The 13,269-nt window shown below is 35.4% G+C and overlaps 1 protein-coding gene across 2 annotated transcripts; it reads right to left on the bottom strand.

Annotated features, from left to right (window-relative positions):
• Positions 1 to 823: 823 nt before the first annotated feature.
• On the bottom strand, positions 824 to 8,354 carry LOC122590316 (isocitrate dehydrogenase [NADP]-like). 2 transcript variants are annotated; one of them, XR_006322463.1, is made up of 16 exons: positions 8,008 to 8,354; positions 7,858 to 7,901; positions 7,638 to 7,747; positions 6,860 to 6,897; positions 5,915 to 5,992; positions 5,189 to 5,242; positions 4,997 to 5,098; positions 4,827 to 4,915; positions 4,636 to 4,739; positions 4,477 to 4,545; positions 3,915 to 4,030; positions 3,250 to 3,284; positions 3,019 to 3,161; positions 2,749 to 2,871; positions 1,760 to 1,927; positions 824 to 1,136 (listed from the first exon to the last, which is right to left on the bottom strand). XR_006322463.1 is itself a non-coding variant. In XM_043762635.1 (15 exons), the coding sequence occupies exons 1-15, from the start codon at positions 8,270 to 8,272 to the stop codon at positions 1,831 to 1,833; spliced, it is 1,467 nt and encodes a 488-aa protein (XP_043618570.1). In that variant the 5' UTR covers positions 8,273 to 8,353; the 3' UTR covers positions 1,356 to 1,830. The 2 variants fall into 2 exon arrangements, 1 of the variants encoding a protein (XP_043618570.1); XM_043762635.1 differs by lacking the exon at positions 824 to 1,136 and having other exon boundaries at positions 1,356 to 1,927; positions 8,008 to 8,353.
• Positions 8,355 to 13,269: the final 4,915 nt, after the last annotated feature.

The raw sequence follows: 13,269 nt of genomic DNA on the forward strand, positions 1-13,269 counted from the left end.
CTAAGGTTGTGGGTTCGAGCCTCGGCTGACACAATCCTTGGGTTTCCCATCTAGAAATTTTCCACGAGAGGGGCTGAGAGACTGCAGCTTATGCTCAGCATCTCACGAGGTCCAACGATAGTTGGTTAAAATTACCTCCAGCCACGTCTGAATCGAAATACATCTTTCAAAAAAAAAAATCTTGAAGTGATTTTGCTTAATTTGATTTAGAGTGGTCTCTCTAATGTTACCTTCTCTTAGATACAAGTTCTTACGTTTCCTTCTCTTAGATACAACTAATAGATTTGTAATTTCAATGCTTACTTTAATGATTTTATAATACTACTTATTTTTGTATAAGTAAATTTTAGTAACAAATTTATGAAGTTTGAATAACTTTTCATTATTTGGCTGTATAGAGCTTTTTAATGAAAATATATTCTGAATTTTTTAATTTCATTTTAGCTTACAATTGTCTATTTTAACCGATACGTGGATTAGGTAACAAATAGTCAAATACCACACATCACATGGAGGTGTATCATATAAGCGTTTTACTTAACTCTTTATAGTCATAAAAAATTGGAAATCAAACCCATTTAATTGTACATTTTTCAAACCCAAATGGTTTGTGGATGATACCAAGGTTAAAACCAAACACTCGCAAGTCGCAAGTCTTAACCCTTTACGAGTACTATTTTAGTCTTAATTTTTAATTTAAATTTAATTTTAATTTGGATGATGTGAGAAGATCTCATTGCTGACGACTTTGGCCCACTTAAATACAGACCTCTAATAAAAAGCCATCTATTCTACCCCTAATTCACATCCACACAAAGCTCACTTTCATTCGAACAAATTTTATTCTATAGAAGTCCACTTTTAATTTGTGTAGGTGTCCTATTTATGTTACACGTTAACTTGTTCTCACCCCCAAATGGAATTCTATTGGATAGTATATGGGGTCAAGTTTCTCTTATTATTTGTAACTACAGAACTAGATACACAGCTTACAAGTAATCGAAAATATGCTGCATAATCCACGTGGTTCGCACAGAAAGACAGGCTTTCAGCAACATATTTTGTTCAGTACTTTGTATGCTTTCTGCTATCAGCATAGCAAAATTACTCGTGCCTTGTTCATGCATCCACACACACTGATAAGATATGAACACATTGAAAAGATATGAACAAAATCATATAAACCCTCATTGACCTTTAGTAATAGTTTGACATTCATGTGATCAGCCATTTATCCATGTGCAAGTACCTCAAAAAATTACCAACATGCCTGTCAGGCGGTCACCGAAAAGTACAACACGACTGTGCCCCTATCATACCATCAAATCATAGATAGTGATCCTAGTCACATCGTGTAAATAAACATCTTATATTATTACTACCACGTGCAATAAGTGCAACAAATGCATCCATGTTGTTTCTTTAGAAGCCGACCACAACAATAGCGATGTGTTTGTTGCACCTAGTCAACAATAGGGATGCATTTGTTGCACTTAGCACATTTCGTAGTAACATTGGATAACTATCAGGATCATTGTGACATCATTGCAACACCGTCATGAGAACAATATACACCTTTAGTCTATACTACTTGCATTGCATGGCTAGCCGACCAAACATATATTTATAAAAAAAATTGGGGACTCGACAATCTATAACAAAAGTAACATAATAGCATCAGCTTATCAAGCATAATAATATTATTGAGGTGTTCCTTTGGACATAGTGTGCAAAAAATATCCTGGAGAGAGGAACACACCTGTTGTAAGCAATTGTTAATGGTGGCGATGTCTAGCATCCATTTTCGCAGGACTGGGTCAATATTTTTCTTTAATGAACTGATGCAAGAGGTTGAAGCTTTGACTCCAGATTCTGGGCAACAGCATCAATGAACTCTTCAGTGTTCAAGTAGAACTCCCTTGATGCCCTGTACGCATACAATCATGTTTGTATTCAAAGTGTCATTTTGGACTATGTATATATGGAGGTAATTGTACACTGCCAAAATTACTTCATACACCACATGTCTACAACATTAACAGCACATGGTATAACAACATGCAAGTCTAGTGTGCAAAGAATTTTGGTAAACAAATTACCTCCCATGACTAAGAATAGATCAATCTGGAGTGAAGTTTATCTCAGATACGTCAATTAAGCAAAAACAAAAAAACCAGAAAAACATATCATACAGGTCAAAATACTTACAAGCATATATGATCCCAAATTGGTTTATTCAAGCATTTGGATCTATGATGTATAATTAGTTACTATAATCATGTTAGCCCAAGAATTATAAGTAGAAACACATAAGAACTCTTGAATGGAAATAGAAAAGCAATGGAACTCCAGTTCCTAACTTGTTCAGAATATAAACCACTAGACTTAATTTCTCCTGAAACTAAAGAATGAATAAAACAGTCAAGAAAATATTTTGCACACATAGGTCTAGTAGTGATAAGAGTCAAAGCTTTTGGTCTTAGAATCGCCCATGTTCTGATACCAATGGCGGATTTTTCGGGTTTCCATCAAACCAATTATTATTACTAAAGGGCTTGGGTGAAGCCAACTCCAGTCCCATGCAGTGTATAGGTCTTATAAATATGCTAGAAAATTATTTTGGCAACATAGCAAAAACGCAAAGTGAAGTGACATGTATCCAGATTCATGTACCATGTATTATTGCAAGTAGAAAGGAAAGAATACAACATATGGTAAACTAAAATAGATGGTAGAAGTAGCACCCACTTGGGACCATGAATTAGAATAGCAAGATCCTTGGTCATCTTTCCTGACTCAACTGTCTCAACACATGCATCCTCTAGCTTTTGAACGAAATCAGCCAATCTCTCATTTTTATCCAACTTAGCTCTGATAAACAACATGCAGTATAAACAAGATAAGGAAAAAATGCAATAACAGCATGTAAAAATCTAAAATAACATTGAAGTCTGGCAAAGAAATCCTGCTAAATGAATATTATTAACACTAAATTTCATAAAAATAATGATAACTAACCGATGTTCAAGTCCTCTTGTCCATGCAAAGATAGAAGCAATACTGTTTGTGCTGGTTTCATTCCCCTTTTGGTGTTGCCGAAAATGACGGGTTACGGTCCCATGGGCTGCCTCTGCTTCCAGTGTTTTCCCATCCGATGATAGCTGCAACCCATGCATTGCATATAACTAACGACATCCTATATACTTATTAGGTTGCAGATAAGGATAAAGAGATTTGAATCTTGCTAACCAAAACAGAAGTCATGAGGCCAAGAGAACCGAATCCTGCACATGATAAAAAGAATTAAAAATAAAAATCTGGTATGAATACAGAGCCTATGATATTCTTTTATCATCCAATGGAAAGGAGTCCCAACAATTAATTAGTAGCATATAAGGCTTTATTGAGTTAGCTAATCATCCAACTAAGTCTGTAATTGATAGGGTTTTTTAAGAATTAATGGTTCTTTCATCGATTTCATGATCTATTTTTCTTCTCGCCTTTTAATCAGAAGTAGAAATTTCAACCAATTACCTTACAAACAAGTTGATTTCGGTTATCTTTTCAAATGGTAGAATCGAAAAAATATATCCAAACAAGACACATGTCAATAGAATGAAAGAGGGTTGAAATTCTCACGAGTGCATCTTTAATGCAAACCACCTCCTAAATTGCTTTATTTCATAATTTATACTATTGTTGTACAAGATATGTTTAATCTAATATATCACTATTTTTTTTTTGATAACTTTTTATTTTTCTTAGAAAGTCCTAAGAATTGGCAGAAAGTGCTTTGGGTCAACACTACCAGACCTGCCTAGTTTCAACCGATAGCACAGAATGTCCATATTTACCCCAAACCCAGATTGACTTGCTGGTGTTATCCAACAAACCTGGGGTTACTGCAATATTACCTTGCGCAAGTAAATCACTCTGAACATCTCCATCATAGTTCTTGCATGCCCAGACATAACCACCATCACTTTTTAGTGCATATGCCACCATGTCATCAATTAGCCGATGCTCATACCTTAAGTTAAGCAGCATGCCACGATTACTATCAACATATACACAACCAACTACCAAGAAAAGTACGAACAGGCATCTAATCTTGATGCATACCACCTCACAAAGTGGCGGGTCAGGTCGGGAACCCATGTATTTGGAGTCGTTACTAGGTCGACTTGGGCCACATCATATCTCAAATGAACCGACTGGGTCAAATTAAAGGGATTAGCTAAAAGAAGCATGGGTTAACGGGCTAAAACTTAACCAGGTTTATTTTGAATGCACAAGACCTAAAAGTATTCAAATTTTCAAATTATTATAACTATTATAATTACATAGATTGGTACTCAATGATATAAAGGCATTCAATAGATCAACCAGGCACTCTCCCCCACATGCATGTTTTAACATGTTACCCAGCCCACCCGACCTGACACACCACTTTGCCATCTAGGATAAGGGAATTACCATATTGAATGTTGTTCAAATTTATCCTTCCAATTCTCTTCATATACCTCCTGAAAGATGTCCTTAAACCTGCAGTGTATCAACATTCGTAGAGATTAACGTCATAAATCAGGTCAAATACTAAAACATATTGCATATCAGAAATAATGATGATGTCACCTGCCATCATATTTCTTCAATATAGTATTTTTGGTGCTCAAATATAAAGGCCATTTCTTCGAAAGCGCCATTGCCATTGATGATACGGCGAAGGCACGTATGGACTGCCAAAAAGAACAACTTTCCTACAGTTAGATTTTAACCATTTTATAATATAAAATGTGATAGTAAGCAATAACAACAACACAAACCTCATCAACATTATACATAGCAAGTGCAATACCAGGACCTTTGAAATCAAAAACATCAAGCTCCAAGGGAGTTTCACCGTCCTCAGGAACTGAGTAAAAAAGTAACTTACAGATATCAACCTAAAGTTTTAAGTACAGATTGATTTAGAATGAAATGATGATTAGCATACCAAAAACCATCTTGAGTTTTCCTGGGCCTTTGATGACCGTATCAGTAGCACGATACTGGTCACCAAAGGCATGCCTACCAATACAGATTGGTTTTGTCCAGCCTGAAAATCACCATAACAGAACCAAAATTAACTTTCCACCATTCAAACATGGTAACAAAATACAGATTGAAAGTAGAAGTCGGGTACTACCTGGAACTATCCTTGGAACGTTCTTGCACATAATAGGCTCACGAAAAACAGTCCCTGAAAATCATAGATTCTAACACGTAAGAGTGAAGACATGTAGACAGCTGCATCTGTATACTAAGAATGCAAGAACTTTGATACAAATATATGATAAGATCAAGGTGACATCCAGCTCTGTAGATAAAACAGAAACTGGCTGTACTAGAAAATCTGGAGATCGAAACAAAAAGAGAAATCTACACAACACCCATCAGCTCATGAGCACAAAAATCTTCACAAATAGCCTAAATATTTTCAATCCTATAATGGTTAGACAGGCTGAATGAATGTCATCAATATATCTACACTCTCTAATGGGAATAAGTATGCACTCATGCAATTTTCACAAAAAAAAACAAACAAACTGTAAATTAGTCTAAACGATTGCACATTGGTAACTAAGGAATACACATCATGGAAATTTAGATTACAGTTGGATGAAACATATCATGGAACCAGTTATACAGGCTGAATGACTGTTATCAATATATCTACACTCTAGTGGGAAGTGGGAACACGTGTGCATTTATGAAATCTTCAGACAAAAAAACCACTGTAAGTTAGCCTAAATGATTGCACATTGGTAAGTAAGAAATACACAACATGAAAATTTGGAGGACAATTAGTTGAAAATGAACGAGTAGTGGCTGAGAGTTCTCATTATCATGACCAAGCAGATCATATACTAACCGTCTAAGATATTCCTGATAGTGCCGTTGGGACTCCTCCACATAGACTTCAAACCAAATTCCTTGACTCTCGTCTCGTCTGCAAAATTAGGAACACACTAGAGCATTTAAGATTCATTTATAATTTATTAAAGTTTAGGAAAAAAGAAAATAACTGATATCATAGAACAATTATAAGATTTTGTTGGAAAAAGAACAATGATGGTGATTTTATATACAATTGTGCCTTTTGCCATATCATAAGATGTTCTATCCAACTGTGCACTGGGCAACAAAAAAAAGTAAAATATTCATAAAAGGATCTGTAAAGATAAAAAACTTTTCACGTTGAAAGATGAAATTTGAGATGATAATACTCTAGAAATACCAAAGCAATAAAGCATTCAGTGCAAAAGGTATGATAAAGAAGCTGCTCAATCCACTGGCTACTCGGTATTTTTTGCCATTTAGGTGGGGTAATAAATCCAGTATCTTGGTGCCATCAGCATCCACAGAAGCATATAGATTAGACAACAGACTAGTACTTTAAACATCCACCAAGGTGGCCTAGTGGCCAAGCATCCTGATATCCTCATAACAAGTCTTACGTTTGACCTCCTTACGTAAACATCTTGGGAGTGGCCAAAAAAAGAATTCAAAAATGGTCATGGGGATACCCAGGGTCCCCAGTTAGGCGCTTACATTGAAGTCAAACTGTCAAAGACTCGCCCTCCATTTACAAGTAATTTCAAAGATAACTCATTTGAGTCAAACAAAACTTAACCTATATGTAAGGATCTCTCTCTAATCAATCTGGAGAGAAAAGACAGCCTGAAAACTTCTATCTGCAGATGTGCATGATAAAACATAGTCTATGGGCTAAAGGAATAAATGTAACAGAAGGACCGAAGGAGCCATACAGTTATAGAACCAAGGCATAACTATGATCATAAAGAGAGCAACTAACCAGGTGTAATTGTAGCACATTTTACAGCGACATTATATCTGCAAAACATATTTGGGTAAGAATTCGAACAACAACATATAAAGTACTCCCTATGTAAATAATAAGCATTTTAGCAGCAAAGAAAGCAAAACAGAAAAACTGTTGACAAACAACATCCTAACTGTTACTCATCACTTGCTTCCGAAGTTGATTTCCTTAGAAAACTACCATTACAATCGAGCTCCGTCAAAACTACCCAACATTCTATAAGATGACTTGCTGAAAACTATGGTACCAGCAATTCTAAACTTGAAACGCAACCCTTTCTTGTATTCCCAAACTCCTTAAACACTAAATGTATTCATATCTAGTTCCCTCAACCTAATAGAACAACACAGACTTAGGCTAACTTCATTAAGCATCTGTATCTATCCAATCTAACATAAGCCATCAGGCATCAGTAAACAGCACTAACATTTTCTCTTTAAACAGCCACAAAAAGCAGGCTTGCATAGTTACATTACACCCAAATGGCCATGAATTGTTGTATCAAAGTAACAATATATGCGTCGTAAAGATATATAAACCCCCAAGTTGACCTCAAGATCTCCATACGTACTATAGGTGTTAGTATGCCATAAACCAAGGAAAGCCTTTGAATACAACTTCACCTTAAACCCTAACCAACATTTCATACAAATCAACTAACAAGAAAAAAAAAAACAATACTGATACATACGAGGCAACATTTCAAAAATTAACTAATGTATAAAAACGCAACGAAAAAAGCAAATTTTACTTGAGAGCAGCATGAGCACTTTCAACCGTAACTTGATCGTTTGTAGCATCACGATTCAATATTCCTAAATCATAATATTTTATATCCATATCTACATACGGTAATATCAACTGCCACACGCACACACACAGAAAATTTGATAAAATTCAAAAATCAATTCATTAAACTTTAACAGTAATATATATATATTATATAACTGAAAAATATTAACTAGTATGACCTTGTCTTTAATCATCTGCCATATGATCCTAGTCATTTCATCCCCTAAAACAATATCAAAATCACAATCAATAAGAGAAAAAAATCAATACAATTTATATATATAACATTTCTATATGTATGTATATATATAATAAGAGAATGATTTTACCGTCCATTTCGACAATTGGATTAAGAACATGAATTTTCTCAACAGAGGAGGTAGCAGCAGCGGAAGCGAAACAGCGAAGTGAAAGTTTGGGGAAGGATAAATTGGCAGGTGGCTGAAGACTAGTAGTAGTAGTACGGAATATATTGGAATTTGGAGGTGTATTTAGCCGTGGGTTTCTGAGAGAGATTGAAGAAGAAGAAAGCATGGTGGCTGCAGCAGCGGCGGTGGACATGGTGGTGGTTAGACGGTGTTTCAAACTGAGCATCGCACCCGGGGGTTTTTGATATGGAAATCAGGTCGGCTGCCCGGTAATACGTTAAACACCGACCTATCGTATTGTCTTTTTGTTAAACCGAGTGGGTTTGGGTTAATTAAAGTTTTAGAGTGTAAACTAGGTTTAAATTTGGATTTGGGTCGTTTAACGTTCCGAGTTTAGGGTGTTTTTGTTTCGTGTTTTATGAGTAAACTAACGAATCGATATATGATGAAGTTTTAGAACTTTGATATTAAAAAATAAATGAACATGCAATTTATCTAATACCGGATAAATTTATGACGATTCAAGTGACAAGTCATCAATCACGTAGGTAACTTATCAACTCATGTGCCGCGTCCACTTAAAAAAATGTAACTATGTAAGCCATAAAACAACTTTTAATAAAAGTAAAATTTGGAGGTGGGATAGAACCCGTAACTCCGAATTCTCATGTATGTGTATCTACCACTTGACTACAATTTGTTTGATAAATCTCTCATTCGTTATTGATGATAAAATTTTCTTAAACTTTAACAAATAAACTTGAATTTCGTGCCTTTTGTACAAGAGTAGAAATTTAGTAAGGGAAACAAATAACCTCCATATTCTTTTCCATCGATTTTGTTGTTGATGATAACCTCAAATCCTTAAACTTTAGGAATTTATGGTTTTAAATAAGATCGATCTAATCAATATATATATCGATACTTCAACATTTTAAACATTTTAACTTTTTTCATGTTCACTGTCAATCTCATGCCTTTGATCCTTCTTTTAGGTGTGTTTTATGACTTTTATCAACCTCATCTTTGTTTGTTTAAATGTATTTGTATATTAGTGGAATGTTAATTTGTATGTTTGTAAATATAAATTATGCATATTGCTATATATGCCGGTATATCGATATGGGTTATATCGTTTGAGTATGAGTTTTGGATTTTGTGAATATAAATCATATTTGATTTAAAGTATGTTCTGGAATTATAAATTATGAAACAAATGATATAATAACTTGTTACGAACAGCCCTTAGCCGTAGCACAGCGGAAGCAATTAAGCAAGAAGATAAAAACCTGAAAATTGATAAACGACACAATAATTTAACGTGATTCGGCCCCAGTGGGGGGCCTCGTCTACCGGCTGCAACTAGGTTATTTTATTAAGCTCGGATCCATAAGATTACAATCACAATGAGAGGTAGATTTGTAGGTGAACAGCTAGGGTTTCTGGAGTGTTAAACAAGAAAGGGCCCTAATGGGCTTTTCAATCAATAACCAGCCTAAAGGCCTTCACGCCCAACAATCTCCCACTTAAAGGCCTTGTCAACTTCAGCATGCCTTTCAAGTAAGTAATATCTCGAACAAACAGTAACTCCAGTAATCTTCAGATAATAGAAATCTTCCTAGCCTCCAGTTCCAAGAACAAACTAAAACTTTAAAACAAAAGTTTCCTAAGTCTTCAATTCTCCATGAAAAGCTAAGATTTCAATAAAAGTAAATAGGAACAGAAGTCATCACAGGTCCAGCTCCAAAGAACAAACCAAACTTCAATCCATGCATCCCATGTGTACCTAGTTGCAGTGGCCCTTTACATCAATAACCTAGCATCACCAATGACCCATCCTCTATCTCAAATGGCTCCTACTGATTTCAAACACTAGCTCCAGAGACTCCAGAGGAATAACAACACTCTCCACCAGCGGTAGCATCACAGAAAAGATTTCATTCGGAACCCTAGTCTTCAGAACTCAACGTTGATTTCAACATATGTCAACACACTCCTCGTCCTCGTATTCATCATACATAGGTGGATGATCATAGGTACGATTGTCACGAGAAGACATATCGATCAAGACTTTAGGCTTTGATACCTGTAACATCCCGAACTTTTATTTAACGGTTGACTTGAGTTAAGTCAACACAACGTGTTCGTTAAGTCTCTAGGAGATTTTATATTTATGTGTGATTAATGTGCATTATGTGTAAGGTTTTAAAGCCTTAATGATTCATGTGTTAATGTGTTTAAGATGATTAAATGTGATTAAATTGTTAGTAAGTATTCCCGTTAAGTCGTTTAAGCCTTAGATGTGAAAATATAAAGTTGATGGGCTTAAGTGTAAGCTTTAGAAAGTTGGTCCAGCTGATTAGGGTTCCTTTAGCTCTAATCATAATCAAAAATATCAGTTGTTAGCCTCTCCAAACCTTTCCCCCTCCTTTCCATTCGATTCCTTCGCAAAATCCTTCAAAAACGTGTGAATTCTGGTGTGTTTAATCAAGTCTTTTGCATCCTTCTTGCAATTTACAGGTAGTAAAGGTATAACAACATTGATTTTATATCATTTCAATCATATAATCAGATCCATAACTGATCTAGGTCATTAGAGGATCAATTGATGTCATAAACGAGTGTTTTGATCGATTCGGTGCCCTAAAATGTTTAATTATGTGATGTAAATCAAGTAAGGATTAATCAATGATTTCATTGCATCATTATGGTCTCAAAATGGTGAATTTTAAGGTGCAAAAGTCGTTCATAAGGTTTGGGATCGTTTGGGGTGTGTTTGGTTAAGTTTTGGAGGTTAAACAATGAGTTTTGTGCAGAATCGGGACTAGCTGCGGCGCAACCAGAAAACAGTGACACTTAGCTGCGACGCAATTTGGTAGTTGCGACGCAATAGCGACAGAATTTTCAAATGGCCATAACTTTTGAACCGTAACTCCGTTTTTAACAAATAAGCTATCCACGGAATCGTGAGAGAGTCTAATTTATAATGGTAATACTTTTAAAAGATGATGATGATGTCAAGTTTCCAGAAAGGTTACTTTTGTGAATGAATGTCGAGTTCCGTCAAGTTATGTAAGCCTTAAGTATTAAACGAACCTCCGATGCATCAAGCATTGTCATGAGTCATGTTTATAGGTATTTAGACTTGAGTCATGACCATAAGTGAGTGGGTACTTATTAGCTCATTATGTCGTTTAATGATTATAGGTAGTCGACTAGTTGGGAATACTTGCAAAGCTCGGTAACTTACGTTATCATTTGTTGTGTGCTTCTCCGAGGTAAAATACACTACTTTGACACGCCGAGGGTTCAACAAAAACATAGTTTTCATATAATAACTTCCCAATTGATATCTTGTTTACTTATGGTTAATCCGGATTATACGGGAGGTGATATGGGCTATGTATATGCATATTGAAGACTGAAATGCTACCCTAAAGATATGTGATGTTATGATATGATATGAAATGCTTTGAGTTATTATGAAATACGTTATGTGATGAACTATGTTATGCAATGAAAGATGATATGTTATGACATGTTATGCAATGATATGAGATATAATGATATGCTATGAGATGTTATGCAATGATATAAGATCTAATGATATGCTATGAAATGATATGTAACATTTTGAGATGAATTGAAATGTGATATATGTTGATGATATGTGATATGTGCATGATTACATGGCTTGCTCATCTAGTTCACTAGACTTATTAAGTTGCCATGACACATGCACGTTTAAGGGCCCAAACGTTAATGTGAATTGATGTGATGTGATATGTGCTAATGCTCGAGCTATTTTACAAAGATGAAAGTGTTAAGCTTAACCCGTACATGCCTTTGCCAGGGCTGTGCGTTTGATGTGGTTGCTTGGGTAGCTCCTTGCAACGAGGTACAACGTGGAGAGTAATACGAGGGGTCTTGCCAACCCCACTTGTCTTGTACATACGGATTACTCGGGGATTGGCTTGCCATTTCTTAACGACATCGATGGACAGCCGTAAGGTTTAACCATCTAGTCGGGTGGGACTTATGTCACCACTATAACGATGTGTTAATGTGAGATGTAAAGATGTTAAAGATTTATAGGCACATTTAGGATGAACCACCTTATATGAAATATGTTGAATGCAATAATGTGATGCTATGAGATGATGTGTGCCTTAATGATGTAATGCGACTCTTATATAATGTTTTAATTAGACAAACGTTTTATAAATGACGTGTTATCTTACTTAGCTAATTCGTTAGCTAACACTTGTTTTTTTGAAACGTGTTGTTCCCTCAGGTTTAGCAAGTTTATGATGGATGATGAATAAAGAGCGAGGCATGGGTAGATTGCTTGATGATGACTATAGTTTACCCATAGTGGCTGCTCCTTTAGACCTTTGAATTATGCTAAGATGTTTATGAATTGTTAAGACTTGTGATCGGTTGTTTTATGTTAGGAAACCGATGGATTTCCATTTAGACTTATTTCAATGATATGGCAAGTAACACCAGTTATATCAGTAACCTGAAAGGCCCATTGAAGCTGTAAACTGCTCCAATACAGCCAAACACAGCTGACTCAGTCATGGCAAACATCACCAATGACCCATCCTCAATCTCAAACGGCTCCTACTGATTTCAAATACCGGCTCCAGAGACTCCAGAGGAATAACAACACTCTCCACCAGCGGTAGCATCACAGGAAAGATTTTATTCGGAACCCTAGTCTTCAGAACTCAACGTTGATTTCAACATATGTCAACACACTCCTCGTCCTCGTATTCATCATACATAGGTGGATGATCATAGGTACGATTGTCACGAGAAGACATATCGATCAAGACTTTAGGCTTTGATACCACTTGACGCAGACGAAAATTACGATAGATAATCGGGCATGTTGATTCAAAAGAATACCAGGAACAATTTTTCTAATATTCATTGATTCGAAAGAATACTGAAAATTAAGGTTTAATCAAACTATCACACACAATGATAGAGTAAAAAATCAATTTTGTAATATCATCCAAAAACTCAAAACTGATTTTTACAAAACACCTAACACCCTATTTATATTAATCCTAACACCATTAAAATAGGAAATAAATCAATACATAATTATCCTAATAAATTAAAAAAAAATAACTTATAAAAATAAAAGATAATTTAATAATACCATAAAAATAAAAGATCACGCTACATCATTCCCTTCCCTTCGAAAAAACT

This window comes from Erigeron canadensis, chromosome 2 (assembly GCF_010389155.1).
Source record: "Erigeron canadensis isolate Cc75 chromosome 2, C_canadensis_v1, whole genome shotgun sequence".
In the NCBI taxonomy this organism is placed as follows: Eukaryota; Viridiplantae; Streptophyta; class Magnoliopsida; order Asterales; family Asteraceae; genus Erigeron; species Erigeron canadensis.

Bases quoted from the DNA above. Each gene is read 5' to 3' on its own strand.
- LOC122590316 (XM_043762635.1), bottom strand. From the start codon at position 8,272: ATGCTCAGTTTGAAACACCGTCTAACCACCACCATGTCCACCGCCGCT. The intron at 7,902-8,007 runs GTAAAATCATTC...ATATTGTTTTAG, and splicing joins TCCAATTGTCGAAATGGACG to GGGATGAAATGACTAGGATC. The intron at 5,243-5,914 runs GTTAGTATATGA...TATGATTTTCAG, and splicing joins TATCAGGAATATCTTAGACG to GGACTGTTTTTCGTGAGCCT.